General features: G+C 33.8%; 1 protein-coding gene and 1 long non-coding RNA gene across 2 annotated transcripts; both read left to right on the forward strand.

Annotated features, from left to right (window-relative positions):
* Positions 1-559: 559 nt before the first annotated feature.
* LOC149373150 (uncharacterized) lies at positions 560-16652 on the forward strand. The gene is made up of 9 exons (XM_089597843.1): positions 560-910; positions 9526-9903; positions 9993-10335; positions 10407-11378; positions 11461-12327; positions 12441-12613; positions 12713-12854; positions 14969-16222; positions 16308-16652. Exons 1-9 carry the CDS (start codon positions 881-883, stop codon positions 16361-16363), a joined length of 4215 nt encoding a protein of 1404 aa, XP_089453969.1. The 5' UTR covers positions 560-880; the 3' UTR covers positions 16364-16652.
* On the forward strand, positions 14657-14964 carry LOC149373151 (uncharacterized). The gene is made up of 3 exons (XR_016293453.1): positions 14657-14738; positions 14799-14863; positions 14939-14964. It is a non-coding gene; the product is annotated as an uncharacterized LOC149373151 (long non-coding RNA).
* Positions 16653-17400: the final 748 nt, after the last annotated feature.

Raw genomic sequence — 17400 nt, forward strand, 5'->3', positions numbered from 1 at the left:
AGTATATTATACCACGTGTGATTGTCTTCCCCTGTGTGATAATGATTTGACAACAAATAGATAGACAGACAGCTCAACATACCGCTATCTCTTTTGCACTTGGTATAACGCTCGCCGCTCTCGCCGCCCTCGCTGGTGAAGTATTTAAAAACAATAAAACATATTTAATAAAGTAATGCATTAGAAATACCTAACTGGTAAAATGTTGAAGAAAAGCTATGACTGAATGCATTTTATTTTTTTTACTAAAAAAATATTATTCAGTAGTGTGCGCAAATATCACGTTGTATACTAAAATAATAAAGGTATTGGATACATATACTTTTCGTCTTTACCGCCACTAATATGGTAGTCGAGCGTTGTGTAACAAATCCAGCTATTTGTTGTCACATCATTATCAACACATTATCAGGATAAGCTTTAATGATGTGACGACAAATAGATGAACGACAACTCATACACTTGTCGTCCATCTATTTGTTGTCAAGTCATTATCACACATTGTCAGAGTAAGCACAAGCACACATAATATAATAGTATATCGCGTGAAGTTGTGAAGAAAGTTATAGCATTCAGTTTTCATCAGCTTAAGTATAACGTTCGTTAGCAGTGTGATTCTACGTGGCAGTAAATCGTAATTGTTGAGTCGTGATCAAAGTTTAGAACTGTTTTTTTATCAACTAGTAAATTTGCCTTTTTTTTTATTAACACTCGTAAAATTTTTCAATAACATTTGCAAAACACGTTTGTGTAACTGTATTTCCGTCGCTTATTTCAAATTAGCCCTATTTCATTTTCGCGGGAAGCAACGTTTGTACCCTCGAAACTTGTTTAAAAATATTGACATTGACAAGTTATAAGGTTTTTTTGTGGTATAGAAATGAATCAACTTATAGAAACCAGCTGCGAGGTAAGTCGACTTCCATTCAAATGTTCGAGCATATTCCGGAAAAAACCGGCCGCATGATTTTTAATTTGAGAAGTAAAAGAAAGAAGCATTTTCTATCAGTTTTGAGGTAAAGAAATATTTACATATTGCAAAATAGATTAATTTTCGAACGCAACTTTATGTAGCTGTAGCTACTAGCTAATACCATGATGTAAAAATACGCGGTGCGGCGTACCGACGTCTCATTTTCGTGCCGTTTTGCGCCTTCCATTGCGACGCCATATTTGAGGGAGACGTGGCTATATACTACAGCGGCGAAGAGCCTGTACAATGAAACGAAGCCGCTTAAGTTGAAACTAAAACTTATCCCATGCATCTCACCTCGAATTGAGATATATATATTTATATATTTGTACATATATACGTAAAATGATCATCGTTTACCTGTTTGTTCAGTTTTTTATGTGCAAATATTGCCGAATTGGGTGTTTGGTCACTAAAACAACTGGAATGAAAGTATTGAAGCAAAAAATATACATTGTTTCACGAGTTTCTTGATGCTAATATATGTTTTATATTTTAAAAACTTTTGAAATCCGCAGACAGACATGGCGGCGCGGTGGAAGCCATGATGTAAGAAATATAATGTGTGGCGTTGCACATCCATTTTGATTCGCACCGCCATGTCTGTCTGCGAATTTCAATAGCTTTTAAAATATAAAGCGTATTAACATCAAGAAACTCCTGAAACAATATATATTTTTTATTTCAATATTTTCAATCCAGTTGTTTCAGTGACCAAACACCCAATTTGGCAATATTTGCACAGAAAAAACTAATTAAACAGATAAACGATGATCAGTTTACGTATATATACACAAATATATAAATATATATATCTCAATTCGAGGTGAGATGCGTGCATGGGATAAGTTTTAGTTTCAACTTTAGCGGCTTCGTTTCATTGTACAGGCTCTTCGCCGCTGTAGTAGTCACATCTCCCTCCAATATGGCGTCGTGTTGAAAGGCGCAGAACGGCACGAAAATGAGACTTTGGAACGCCACACCTTATATTCTTACATCATGGTGGAAGCATTGATCAATCAAAATGGATGCGCAACGCCGCGCGGGCCGCACCTTGTATTTTTACATCGTGGCTAATACCATGTGTTTTTATATATATATACATGTGATTACACTGACATCGAATAGAAAGATGTTAAAGGAAATGGATGATTGTGTTCGCAATTTTGGATCCATAATGGGTCCATTTGGTATAAAGTACTGGATGATGACATCACATGAATACGTGAAACGCATATACCCGTTACATCTATATATGTGTTTATAGTAACATCGAATAGAAAGATGTTAAAGGAAATGGATGATTGTGTTCTCAGTTTTGGATACATATTGGATCCATTTGGTATAAAGCACTGCTGCACTGGACAGTGGTGGGTTTCCGACGCAACTCGGAGGTTAATTCTGACTCAGACTTGTTCAGATTGATTTAAAGTTAGATGAGAAAGGTTTATAATCAGATGTTAAACGAACGACGAATAGTTGTCTTTTATTTCGAAGTCATGATTAATCTCACTTAAGTCAGGCCTCATATTTATTTAAAAAAAAAAATGCATGATACTTCTTCTTTCGTCAATTAATTGCATTGATAAAAGTTGATTATACAAATATCACCACATATCGCTTTAATATTTCCGATTAGTTCACAATAGTTTTACTCGTTTAACCATACCGTTCTATGGATAACTTATTGCACTTACAATAAATAATTTATCCTACTAATTTTTTTAGGAACGAAAGGATTGACAGACAGTCGACAAGGAAAGAACTTAAATTTTTTCCGGACTGTCCTTAAACACTTGTATACACTAAATTATTTTCCAGTTAAAATTTACTTGTTTGTTTGTTTTATTTATATCTGAACGATAATTATATCAATAGAACTATCTTGTAGACACATACTCACCTATGAATATATCTGTACTTGGTTTGGTTCTCAACTTCGAATTCAAAATCTTGTGATAGGATTCAAGTTTATTATTGGTTCTATCTACCATATTAAATATGCTAAATACTTCCGGAGTAACTTTAACCATCCATTCATTTCGAAAGTAAACATCCCAAAATCTTTTCCGTTTGGCTAATTTCTTCTGATCATTTTTAAAACTTTTTTTTATAAGTTTTCTTATTATTTTAAATGCTTTTTCAGCTTTATCAGCTGGAAAAAGTGGTATTAACAAAATTTTCTTCATAATTTCATAGCCAATATTATTGTTCTCCTTATTATTTTGTCTCAAATATATCCTATATTTTTTTGACTTAGCTTTTCGTATTACAGCCTAAAATAAAAATATGCTAAATTTCAATAGTTTAACTTGCATATATGTAAAATTCATGAAAAATAGTGATCAGGAATTAAAAAATTTTAAAATTATATAAGACGTAATCGATTTTTTTTTACAATATTTATTACACTGGACATGATTGGTAGGTTAAAACTTATTTATAATAATATATTACTTGGCAGTTTAAACATTAAAGAGTTAAAAACTTATTAATAATTAAAAATAAATTACGAATATTAAAAAGATTTAGGAATTTAATGTATCTATGCAATTTAACACTTAAAACTGTAAAAATGATAAGTTATGAGTTTTGTCAATTTTTTATTTGCTTACAACTTCTACTACCGATCTAGTTATGAATGGTTAAAAACAGCATCAACAAGTTTCGAATGGCTTAGAGCTTTTTTCCAACCAATTATAACATTTGTTAATGCGTGAGTGCAAGAGAAATGGTATACATTCAAAACATAAATAATGTATATAAATTATTTAATTATGATTGATGATTAGAATTTTTTTTTTTTTTTTTTTTTTTTTTTTATGTGTGAGGATATCGTTGTTACACGGATGCTATTAGGCATTGTGTGATTATTTTTTAATTTCTTTTTTAACTTGGCATTTTTCAATGTTTTTTGATATTATAAATCTAATTATTTTTCACAAGGCTCACGATGTCGTTAGTCAGAATGCGTGATTTTTCCAAAAATCGAACGATATATATACTACATTTTTGCGCTTTATAAATGTATGGTCATATTTTTTAACCTACTAAGTTTCTTTCTCTATGTTAGCAAGCCTGTAATGGGGCACTTTCCAAAGATATTTGCCGAGAAAGACGTAAAAATTGGCTTCATGGTTATAAATGACAGACGGTATCAGAATACCAACGCTGATGTACGTAAATGGGTCATTCTTTTAAAAACCGAGCACTTTTTGACCAACACATCTCAGAATTGGCTGAATTTTTTTTTTTCCAGACTCTACTTTTAGCAAAAAACATAAAAGTTCGAGGTTTTTTTTTTTTACGTATTTTAGATAATATAAGCGGTCGAAAATTCGATGAAAGCGAGTTTTTAACTTGAAGACTAATTTTCAAAAATTCATAATTCCGGTTCTATTGGAGCTGAAGATTTAATTTTTTTTTATTATAAATTACTATGTTAACTTAATATTCAACATTATGAAAAAAAGAGTATTAATAATATTTATTTATAATGTGAAACTAGACAACTTTAAACCCATTCGGTAATTTTTTCAACAGATTCTTATGTTGAATAATTGAACAATAATGCATTTTCGGTAGTAAAGAGAGAAGAGCCATTTTTGGGTGAGGTAACAGAAATTTTAAAATAAAATATGATTGGAAGATTGCTCTGCCCTGTGAGAGCAATAAATCTTTTCTAACAGAATTTTTTTTTCAACGTAAATCTTTCAATACAAATATATACATACGATTTGCGAACGCGTCCATAGATAATTATATAGATTTAAGGTGGCTCATCATGCTTGTCCTATCCATTTGTGTGACATTATAGACTATCACACTTGAAAATATTGAGTAGCAGGCTCAATATATATACCTACATAGATACGTATCCGCTTGTTTACGTACTGAGGTTAGCCCCGAGTTTCGGACTTTCTTAGAAAAAAGATTAATCAAACAACCTGCTCCTAGTTTTTTTGTAACATATGGCTCGACTTTTAGCCAAAAAAAGCTAAAAATTTGGGTGAAATAATAAAAATGCCTTATAAGACTAACTCTAGAATTTAAAATTTGAATGCATTTTTTCGACTTTGGTCGGCAACATGCTTTGAAATTTAAATAGTAGATCCGTTGAGTAATACTTTACCATAAATTTTAATTTAGGTGCAATAGCTGCTCAACTTTCATAAAGGTAATAATTCACCTCAAGAATTAACATTATAAAATATGGTGATAAAAAATAGCTTTTTTACCGAATTATATTTCTTGCTCATAATGGTTAAAATTTGGTGCATTCCATTAATATTTGGACTCGTCTTAAATGTAGCGTCTACAAATATACTATTTTCTTCATTAAACTTATTCAAAAAATCCTTGTCATAGAGAATAACGTGGTATCCATGAGATGAAGAGTTTAACAACTCTGCAGAGAGGGAAGTTTTATTGCCTTTTTTATCAATAAACTTTAAGAGCGATGGATTTTCCTGCATCTGCTTGCCGAATTCTTTAATTGAATCGTAGCGCTTGCAAATAGATGTATGTTTCACTTTATGTTGGGCTCGCTGCATAGTTATATGAACATTTTCATAAGCAAAGTATTTGTCTAATCCATCGAGCCTATGAAGTATTAGATTTATAAATAATTAAACAAATAAATCAATATGTGTCTGTGTGTCTGTCTATGCAAATGTATATGGGTCATTAAACAAAAATTGATAAATACGAATTGATAGATGCGATACTTTCACGCCCTAGTTGAGATTTTTTAACTTAAACATTAAGAATTTTAAATTATTTTTTTCAAGTTGTTTGTCATAACAACGGATAAACATGTGTGTACACTAATGTACATGGGACTTTTTGCGTAAAATATCATATGCTATATAGTTTTAATGTTCAATAAACTAAATATTATTTAAATTAAATACTTTAGATAATGACAGTTTTTTTCAAACATCATATGATATGATACAGTATTGCAAATACCATGATATCTCATTTGCTGCTCTTATTTTAATACCATGATTTACAAAATAAATGCATACCTCCATTTTCTTTATAATTCTTATACCAAACGATCTAGCTAAGGAACTAAAAAGAAAAAATTAAAAAAGCTTTCATTTTGTTTTGTAAACATCTAAAAAGTTCAGCATTAAAATTTATGACTTCTCGAGTATAGTTAGCTTGATACATTTATCGACTGATAACGGTATTTTGTACTTGGAAATATTGGCGGAAATTCTGTCTGTGAAAATTTTGTCCATGACCCAATACTTATTCTATAAAGTATATATACTCACCCCGATAGCATTGTGATAGCACGACCGCGACTGTGGAGCACGGCCTGGAGCACACGTGAAAGCACCGTGATGTCCACCTGTCGTAATTTCTGAGCGCACACTGCAAGCATGGTGTGGAAAGTGCATGTCATGCTATCAGACTGCATGGATTGTGTGTATACCAGGGCTGTTGCATACGCTCATGCAAGGTGGTATGCATGCAGTGCCCATTACCCCTAACCTCTTCTATATACTTTTATCATTATTTTAATTTATAATAATAAGAATGTTATTACAAACAATTTATTTATTTTTATTTTAATTATTTTAAATTTATTTTAAGTGCCCCTCGATAATGGATACTTGGATAAGGTTTGTGTTTGGAGATAAAAAGTCGACGTTATTCTCTATGGGTAGTAAGACGTCATTGGCAGTGATACCGCAGAAGTTTGCCATTTGTAGAGGAGTTTTTGTGAGCTAAAGTCGAGCTGTGATGCTGTGTATTAGGAGTGAGGTTTTAGGTGGGAAATGTTGTGGACGTGAATTTTGATTGTCCATTTGGGCAAATAAGGGCGTCTTTATGTTGTTGTTTTAATTGGGTTAGCTTTCGAGAAGTTGTAAAAGGAGGCCTGGTGGGTGAGCTGCTTTTCTTTGGGCGTGTTAATATCTTTTTAGGAGTATTCGAAGCGTTGGAGCACTTTTGCTGTGAAGTTCATCAGTTGCTTTGATAAGATCTTGCATATTGTCTCCCCCTCCTCTAGTCCAGGGAAATCGGAGAATCTTGATCTCTTGTTTCTGCTATTTAGGTCATTGTAATCATGTCAGGCTTCTTCGACTGTAACAGATTTTTTAACTACGTATGTTAATAGTATGCCTTGCTTGTAATTCTGTTAGTGTTTTTTCTTCTCTTAGTTTTTTCGGTAGGATCGTGATAGTTTTACCTTCGAAAAGTAACACTGGTGCAAAACCGGTAACTGTATGTTCTGTTTAATTGCATTTCTTTACGCATTCATGTGCTATGGTTGTCCATGGCTGCTTTCCTTGTTTTTCATTTATCTTACACCTTATTTTATTTTTTTTTTACCCAGTTTACCTTGATAGTTCTTAGGCCAAGTCGCCGGGGCTACCCGCTCACCACCTATGTGTAGGGATGTATTGCCGCACCCATTTTCCAACCCTTTTACTGATGTTACACCTAATCCATGGGCACAGTGTGAGTATCTTCGGTGAGACACCTTGCCAGTTAATCTGACACTCTTTGCACCAACGTTGCATCGGGTCTACTCGCCACTGTGTAGCCTTTCCCCGGGGAGGACTCCATATTTCAGGACGTTCACTCCTCACCGGTGAAGCCGGCGACCTCTGCCGAAGCATCGGATCCAGGTTATTTAGCATCCCCGGAGAAGTCTCATGTTTCAGGGACCACTCCTCGTCGGTTAGGCCGGCCATCCCTGCCTGGTGCATCGGATCCGCTAATCCCTACCTCCTATCACTGTTTTGCATTCACTTAGGCCCGAAAACCTGTGGGGCAAGGAAAAAACTCTGGAATTGCTCTGAAGGAAAATTCCATAGAAAATCCCGCCCCAAAAAACAGCCGGGGTTACATAGGAACTTTTCCGAGCTGGGGGTCGTGCAGCTAGGTATCCCGGCTATCCGAAAACGCTGTTCTCTAATGGACAAGTGAATTACGTTGAACTCTATCCCGATCTAATAAATGCTAACGTCTCTGGTGACATACCAGGAGACGTGTTTAGCTAGAGCACAATCTGCTTCTAGCATTTGGGGTTTCATGGCCACTCTTCCAACCGCCCTGGGGTTACCAGAGAAGATTTTGCTACAACAGCAAGCCAGGGAAAACTCTAGAGGGAATCTAACATGGAGAAACATTTGCAGTCTCTTGTTTTTATTATTAGATCTTGAATCAATGGGAATGCTTGCGATTGAGGTATAACTATTTTATTTAGTTCTCGAAAGTCCATACATAATCTAGATTTTTTTCCATCGTCTGTTTAAATGCTAAAGTTACTGAGGCAGCAAAAGGATTAAGATTCTCCTATTAACTAGTATTTTAATAACATTGAGATTTGTTTTTTTATTTCCTTTTTATCTTCAATCGTGCACCTATATAAGGACTTTTACTGCAATATTTATCTACAGTAATAACTCTATGCGAGCTTCGTGTTCTTTAACTGAGCCAACATCATATTTATCTTTTGCAAAAATTGATTTATATTTATCTTGTGAATTCATAAATTTTAGTTTTTTGATGGAAGTTTAGAGCATGTAGTAAGATTTCAAACTTATTTGTGTCTATGTTTTTATTAAAATTTATTTTTTTAGTATAAATACATTCAGAATTTTTTTCTTTTTCCTTCTTTCATAATATTTGTAAATTTTCATTTTGGATTAATTTAAATTCTTTCATCATATTTAATCCGATTAAGAAATCAAACTTGATTTCCTCACTTTCTACTACGAACATATCAAATTGACTTTTCTATATAATAAATTTTTACTCTTATATTTATCATTCCATTCGCTTTCGTTGCACCATTAATCGCCATCAAATTAGCTTTTTCTGTTTTAAGTTTATCATTTTCGTTTTTTAATTTTATCAATTTATAATTTATTAAGGATACATTTGATTCTTAATCATAAATCCCGATTACTTCTACTGAATTGTTTATAAGTAATTTGATGTTAATCAATGGTGGAACTACAAGTTTTTTTGAACTGCGCATCATTTAATTCGACTTCTAACTGAGAGTTGTTTATTAAATTAATTTTATTCTTTTCCTCTTTTTCATCGTCAGCTGAAATTTCTTTTGATTTAAACCAACAATTTGATTCGAGAGTGAAATCGAGTGCCTTTATTTAATTTTTCGCATATTTTATATGTACTGTAAAATTTCTTTTTTTCTGAAGTTTTCTTTCTAACTAAATATTAATTTTTATGGATTTCTCTGTAAAGGTCCTCGACTTCTTTTAAACTTTCTCTATTGTTTTGTTGTTACCATACGCAACAAACCAAAACCCCATAAGCAATTCCAAGTGGAATTCCAAATGTATTATAAGTGTGTTTATAGGTGGAGTTACAAATACACAACGTTGCATCCGAAAATTGATTAACTAATTTATTTATTTTGCAATTATGTAAATATATAGGGAATGCTGATACAACACAACTTCTCTCTTTTACTTGAAACCTTTATAAAGTTAAAAATCGTACGGCCAGATAGTAAACCTGAGCCCGAGTAGGTCCTTAATATCATTCAACCTTTCTCGTAGATTCGCAAAACTATAAGCCTTAAGCTACCTTTATGGGAGTCGTCGGATTTTCAAGTTCCGGATGAGACTGTACAAAACAACTCCTGGAATGAGCCACGCTCCGAACAAAGATCAGGTGGCTTTTTAAACAGCGACTGCAGCTATGCCTGGATAAGCTGCGACAAAAGTTTATTTGTAGTGAATGTCACGTCTGGTGAGTACGTAACATCATGGACCTTCACATATAAGATAACCACTGTGTCAGCCTTTCCTGCTCGTCCAGGAAGTTTGCCCTTACTTCTGGTGGGGCTTGATAGCAATGCTATTAGAATTCAAGATTCCGTTGGGCAATTGTGTGTTTTTGATTGTTGTATTTCCAAAATTTTATGTACTATTCTAGTGAGTATAATTTGTTTTTAGTGCCATGTACTAGTTTTATCTCATAGTAGATGGTTTTAGCTTTAATGAGATACTAATTATTTTTAAAGGTACCAGCTGGTGTTGAACAGGCGTGTGTGATGTACGGTGGGGCCGACTGGGAAAATTTTAATGAAGAAAATCGAGACTTAGTTTTACCAGAAAATAGTGGATTAATCTTTGTATCACTCAGAAACTTCCAGCACTTGATAGTTGATCTTAATAGAGATTCATGGTCTAAGTCATCTTACGGTGATAAGCCTATTGTAGCCTGTTTAGAATTTGTTAATTCTTCACCTGCAGTACAACCTCCAAAAAGTAATGAAGTAGAACCTTCAGAAAGTAATGAGCTAGAACCTTCAACAAGTAATGAAGTAGAATTATTCTTTTCAGCATACAATTTGACAAATAAAGGTAAATTTGTAACTATTTTTCTCGCACATAACTGTATTGGTGATTGACAAAATAAAATGTTGTGATTTTAGAAACTGAACATTATATGAAGTTCAATAGAAAAGAATTTGAGGCTACTGCACTGTCCAACGAAAAACTATGCACTGTCTTGCAGTGCTCTTCCAAAATATGTGGATCTGAAATCAAGTTGATGGCCGATCGTTTGTGCAAGCCGTTGTTTGATCAGTCGGGTGTCAATATGGACGAGTCTGAGTTGAAAACGTTACATAACTGTGTTCAGCAACTCGAATGTTTAAAGACCGTTATATCAAAATTACCCAATACTGAAATCGATTTAACTAAACATAAAAGGGCCCTTAAAAAAATAGCAGCCTATTTTCAAGTTATGTTGTGGTTTTATGATGTCGGTCTGTTGCCGGAAATGCAAAACATCGACGAAAGCGATGACGTGCAAATTTCAGCGCTTACGAAAATTCAGTATCCAAGAAATAAGCTTGTAGAGTCTTACAAGAAAAAAAGACGAGACGCTTGTACGAAGGACAATAAGGAAAATGATGTTTTATTCATTGATCAATTGATTGCCAGAAATTGTTCACCACTCAAAGTGCAATGGAAAGAAGAGTCAGACAGTGAGTGTCCTAGTCAAGATGGTCTTTATCCTCCTCCATCGCTGCAATCTTTGCTTAGGAGTTTTTTAACTGACTGCTATTGCGAAGAAAAAAGTGACGAAGAGGAGGATAAAGATGGTCAATTACCTGAAACGTACACTAAACACTGCATCATCTTCTACTTGCTCATGGACCTGTGCATGATTCTCAAAGACTCAAATTCAGCAGTCGATCAACTTATGAAGTATCCCGCAGCTTTTAAGTTGAGTCCTAGTATTATTAAACTCATCCGAGCTTTTTGGCTTCTCGATCACGAGGATTACGATGGCTTTTTCAACATCATGACAAGCCAAATTGTTTCCAGCAATGACATCGAAGACTGGCAGCATGAACTCGCTATAAATTCACTTTTAAAAAACAATCAACACAAATTAGGTACGTTTTCAAATTTTAAAAATATGTAACATACATTCGCAAGCTGTCAATTAATTTTTTTTCATCATTTCTTTTTTAACAGCTCTAAATTATCTGCTCATTATTAAACCACCAGTGATATCGTCCGATCATCGGCGCATAATGATCGATCTGGCGGTGGAACAGGGTCATCTACTGTTAGCATTCCATGCACGACCGCCATCGGATTGCGGACCGTTACTCACGAGTTTCTTCCGCTCATGTGAAAAACATGGAAAGCTCAGAAAAATTTTGCAACTTTCCTTAAACCCGGAAGAAGAGAAAGCCTTTGACAATTATCTCAAAGAAAATTATAATGACAAAACTAGATTGATCCACTACTTGCTGACGAACCGCCACGTGGAAGCCAGCCACATTTTTTCTGTAAAAAAAAACTTTAACCCACATCAATCAATTGATGAGGAAATAAACTTTAACTCAACCGCTTGGAATTTACTAAATTTGGTTCACAAAAACGTACCCGAAATCTCAAAACGTTTTGCAAACAGCTGGAGAAAAAATACCTCGAAATCGGCCAAGGGACGACGATTTTCACCATATCCCATTATAAGTAACAACAATGAGTCACGTAGATTTCACCATAAACCAATGTCTCAATCTTGGGACATTGATGGTGATGTTTACAACTTGGCAGTAGAAAAGACACTTGAGACGTGTCGCAAGCCCGATCGAGATGGGCTTGGACCATTAAATTATACGCCTTTTCTAACTGCGCCATGCGCAACAATAAATGCTCAACCAAATTTTTTTACTCAAATAAATAACAAGAGTGATACACATTATGTTGTATACCCAAAACGGAAGATCTTCACGAGAAAGACGGCTTTAAAAATGGTAATTGAGCCTGATGATGAAATAGTCAAAAAGCGGCGAAAACTTAACAACCAATCCAGGGACTCAACATTGAATGGTTGTATACTTTATCTACATATATATATATATATATATATATATATATATATATATATTTGTGAACCTCGTTTTATTATAATTTTAATGTATTCGTTCAATTGCTTGTTTTAGATTTGGATCAATCGGGATCATCTGACTGTAGGCTTAGCATGACTAAAATATGTAGCACACCACTTGTGCAACGGAAAGAGAATGAAAAAATAAACAACTTGGATACTCAAACGCCGCAATCAATCCTCAGAATTCAGTGCAAGTCTCGTGCGCCTAGTTACGATTTTACTGAGGTGAGCTAAATGTATAAGGTCAAAAATATGTAAAAGGATTTATAAGGCCGCATATGTATATAAAATGATTTAATAAATTAACTTATAAATTAATCAAAGGATAATGTGAACGATGAAGCAGATACCCCAAAAAAACATTTGGTAGCTAAGAAAGTACATGATCAACTCGAGCATACTGAAAGTGAAGACTATAAGTTTTCGTTACCCGAAACAGTTGAAGATGTTCCGGTTATCTCTGAAGGTTTGTGATCAAAAAAGACATATTTACCGTAACATTTAAGGTAGTTGTTTCCCAATGTATAGGTTAATCGTATGTATAAATATACAATAATAAGGTTATGTTCAACTATCATCCCGTATTTGTTTTCGTTATGTTAACCCACGAATGACGCATCTAGCGCATTTTTGGTAGATCTAAAACATGACAGGTATCAGTTTAAATGTAGCTCGGTAAAATAATACACATGACTTATTTAATTGGTTTTATTGATATGGGAGGCTTGTTCGTTACCCCCTATGAACTTGATATCGCCATAACTCAGAGGAAAAATGATAAACGATTGGATTGTACATGTAGTTGTAAGGCTGAGCAAGTGTAAGTATATGTAATAGGTGAACTTGTATATTCAACAAAGTACATTTAGAGGTTATTAAAATGAAAGCAAACAATAAGAAAAATTTCTTATGACATCTTTACCAACATAGGCACGAGAAGTTATCGATTGATAATGCAATTTCCACTGACATAGCACCAAAATGGGGGGAAAAAGCTAAACATAATGTGAAACATGTATACGAGCAATTCGGTATTCGGTACACTGCAATAAAAATATTGCTTCTTCGGTGTAAATTTACTGATTGTTTATTTTCTGCATGTCGTCTGCTTGGCACGATTGTGATTACGATTTCCCTGGCACCACTTAATTCTAAACTTCAAAATAGTGTCAGGTTTTAGTTTTACTAAGATATGCTAAATGCGGCACTTATGGGTTAACATGACGAATTTAAAATATCAGAGAGAAATGTGAATACCTCTCCGTACGTAGGTACATAAACATATGCATCTACCTATTTGTAACTTGTGCTCATGTGACAATGTGGTGTTGCTCCTTACGTGATACTCTTGGTTTTACTGTAAAAACTATCAATATTATAAATACTGCGACGGACATTGAAAATAAAAAGACCTACTCTGGACTTGATATATTTACAATAAGAATAGTAAATTTACTACAGTAATTATAATGCCTGCCATGATGGAGTATTTTACTTTTGCAAGATACTTAATACTCAAACAACAAATAGTGTGAACACGACTGTTATTTCTATTAATGAAGTTTAAGACGAATATAAAGAAACAATTTATGCATGTTTATTTTCTGTATTGAAGTTGTAAATAATCGTTTCGTAAATATAAAATCCTACATAAACTTTACAGTCAACATGGTAATGTTACTACGAGATTTATAAAACTGAACAATACAAGTAGTAAATTTATTATGATGAACTTAGTAAAGTTACTATGACGGGCGTTGGGAATAAAAAGACCTACGTACAACGTAGTACAATTGCAATGGTTGGTATCTACTACTCTTTAGTTGGTATTTTGACTATTACGACTGTAATTTTATGAACAATGTGGTACATATACACAAGACTTTTTTTACAGTGTATCTTCCAAAATCAAACGAAGAGCACTATTTTGATTACTATTACTTTAAAACTATGTTGTAAAAAAATCTCAAAAAAATGTATGTGTTTCTTTACTGCCTAAGATAGTTTTCAGTAGTTTTTCAATTATTTATAAATAGGCGGTAAGTTACAATTTTTTAAATAATGAGACTATGTAGTGTTTGTACCATTGCTCTAATATTAAAAGAGTGATTTTTTGACGAGGATATTATAATAACGACGTGGTTAATCGGTCTCAAATTTTTTAAACATATTTCTCGACGCTTAGATTAGTTTTGCTGAAAATTTCGTACCTTTTTAAATACTTTTGATTTAGGAAACAACTAGCTTAAGTAACTAAAAATCGAATTTTGAGAGAATGAACGCAAATTTTATTTTCAGATGTTTGTCAAACGACCACTTTCAAATTTGCACATCCAATTGGATTACAGAAGTAAGTTCCTTCAAGTAAAAAAAAAAATTTCAATGTATTAAATTTGTATGAATTTTTCAGATTTCTAACGCCAATTCGCTTCGATGGGGATGAGATAATGAGTGTCTTGGAACTAGATCATACTGGTAATGTAGAAAACCCCGTGGGAACAACTTCACGGCAACCTCAAACCTATTTTATAATGCCTTCAATATTTACAGACCGAATAAACCAAAGTACGTCATTGTCAGAGGAAATGGAAAAAATATCGGAACATGTAAAAAAAACATCCGATGTTCCAAACATATTCATCGAAAAAGTCTCATCATCGTCTGATGTTGAAGAACCTGAGGAAGATAGCAACATGTTGACTTTACCAAACAACCCACTTATGGAGCCGACGGATGATTGTAAGGAAGAGTATTTTAGCAAATCCACTCTTACAAAACGAACTCGAGGACGACCCAAAAAAGTAATTGAATTATCAGAGTCATCAAAATCAACTACAACAATACGCACGAGGAGAGCTGGATCTTCTACCAAGGATGTAGCCCCTACAGTGAAACCCACTAGGAAAACTAGAGCTGCATCTGTTGCTAAAGAAAATGTTGATTTGAAAACTGACGAAATGGCTGAAGAACAACAAGTATTTACAGTGCGGTCGTCGAGAGCATCTAAATTTAAAAAAAATACTTCGATAGTTGCTGACAAACGCTCAAAGGCCGGATGGATATCCAAGGATGACGAACAAATCACATCTACTGAATCGGTACCTGCCAACGATGATCTGCCAATGTCTCACACTCAAAGTAGAATAGCTGAGTCCGTAGACAATGATAAAAAAGGATTGTCAAAAATAAGACCAACCAGAGCCAGGACCGTATCGAAAAATGAACAACAATCAACCACCACTAGAAAAAAAAGAGCAGGTGCGGTAGTCCAGGAAAATGATCAGGCTACACCCACAGCGAAAGAAGATAATAAACGATGTTTGAGGAAGACGCGAGCCTCGTCACTGGCAAAGGAAACCAGTAACAATATCATCAACTTGAGTAACCCACCAGCCAGGGCAGAAATTATACGAGCAATCCAGACTACGAGACCTTCCAGTTCAGAGCCCACAATTCGCAGGCGTAAGTGCTCTGTCCAGTCAGAACCGGGAGACATCGAAAAAATTTTAATTGACACAAGAACTGTAAAGTCAAAGAGTAAAGCGGAAAAAAGGAATACGACAGGTCGAGGTCGCAGAGCGACTAGCGTCGATTCAATCGTGAGTGTGCCTGAAGGTAGGCGTGTAATACGCAGTTTACTCACTAAAACGATCATCAAGGAAGTCATCCCCGAAGAGCCAATATCCATGAAACAAACAAGAAAGAGAAAATATGCTTTTTCTGTTACTGGTAATGAAGCTAAGAAAGTACGTGATCAACTCGAGCATACTGAAAGTAAAGACTATGGATTTTCGTTACCCGAAACAGTTGAAGATGTTCCGGTTATCTCTGAAGGTTTGTGATCAAAAAAGATATATTTACCGCAACATTCAAAGTGAATAAGAATCAAATTTTGAGAAAATGAAACTTTTATTTTCAGATGTTTGTCAAACGACCACTTTCAAATTTGCACATCCGACTGGATTACAGAATTAAGTTCCTTCAAGTAAAAAAAAAAAGAATGTTCGATGTGTAAAATTCATATGAATTTTACAGATTTCTAACGCCCATTCGCATCGATGGGGTTGAAACAACGAGTATCTTGGAGGTAGTTGATACTGGCAATGTAAAAAAACTTTGGGCCAAAATTCAACCGCGAAGCTGTTTTATAATGCCTAAAAAAGCGAAAAACAAAGAACAATGATGTGTCAATTAAATGTTTTTCATTTAATCTGTTGATATTTTGTCGTTTTTCGTTTTTTTTTATTTTTTTCCAAACGAGAAAGCAGATTGTAATATACTTTTGTAAATAATTGATTAATACATCATCATAGTTTTATAAAGGTTTGAGTCTAGTAATTTTTAAGCAAGTCCTAAATTCCCTTTCATACATACCTCATAGATCATATCAAGCAAAAAAAACATGTTAAGATCATGGAATTTAATACATATCAATCAATTGTCGTCACATGTTAAATAAATTTTTTTGACACTCAACATTCAAAGCCACTGATAATACCAGTACTTTACTTTTTTCAGGCCACAAAATACGATATTTAGTATTATTGGAATTAAGCATCCCTTGAACGCTACTTTTCAAATTCGGTATAAGAAAATAAAAATAACGTCAGCATTTCAGATCTTATCAATTAGTTCATGTAGAAATTTACCATACAATTTTATCAAAAAAGGCATATGCTACAGATTCTTTTGTCTCTTTCGTTGTTTTTTTGAACATGAAGTCTATGAAATCCGAAATAGTCATCCCATGTAATATAAATAGACAGTCACAAGAAAATAAAACAATAGCTATTGTATTAAAATTTCTCGTACTTATCGTTTTATTTTTCATCTACAATTTATGTGATAAATTAGGCAAATTCGTTATACATATCAGTTGGCGTGCAAAATAAATAACGTTTAATCGTCGATTCGACATTTTGACTAGAATGGCACAAATGTAAAACGCTCAATATATACGTGTGTATATGTATATATCAAACAATGAGAATAGTTATAAAAGCGGTTGTATA

The sequence above is a fragment of the Copidosoma floridanum genome, unplaced genomic scaffold (assembly GCF_036245765.1).
Source record: "Copidosoma floridanum isolate Cflo_tuat_1 unplaced genomic scaffold, Cflo_Japanese_pri ptg000040l, whole genome shotgun sequence".
Classification (NCBI taxonomy): domain Eukaryota; kingdom Metazoa; phylum Arthropoda; class Insecta; order Hymenoptera; family Encyrtidae; genus Copidosoma; species Copidosoma floridanum.

Coding starts and splice junctions, on each gene's coding strand:
- LOC149373150 (XM_089597843.1), top strand. CDS start 881: ATGAATCAACTTATAGAAACCAGCTGCGAG. Junction 10,336..10,406: donor ATACAATTTGACAAATAAAG/GTAAATTTGTAA, acceptor TTGTGATTTTAG/AAACTGAACATTATATGAAG. Junction 12,328..12,440: donor CAGGGACTCAACATTGAATG/GTTGTATACTTT, acceptor TGCTTGTTTTAG/ATTTGGATCAATCGGGATCA.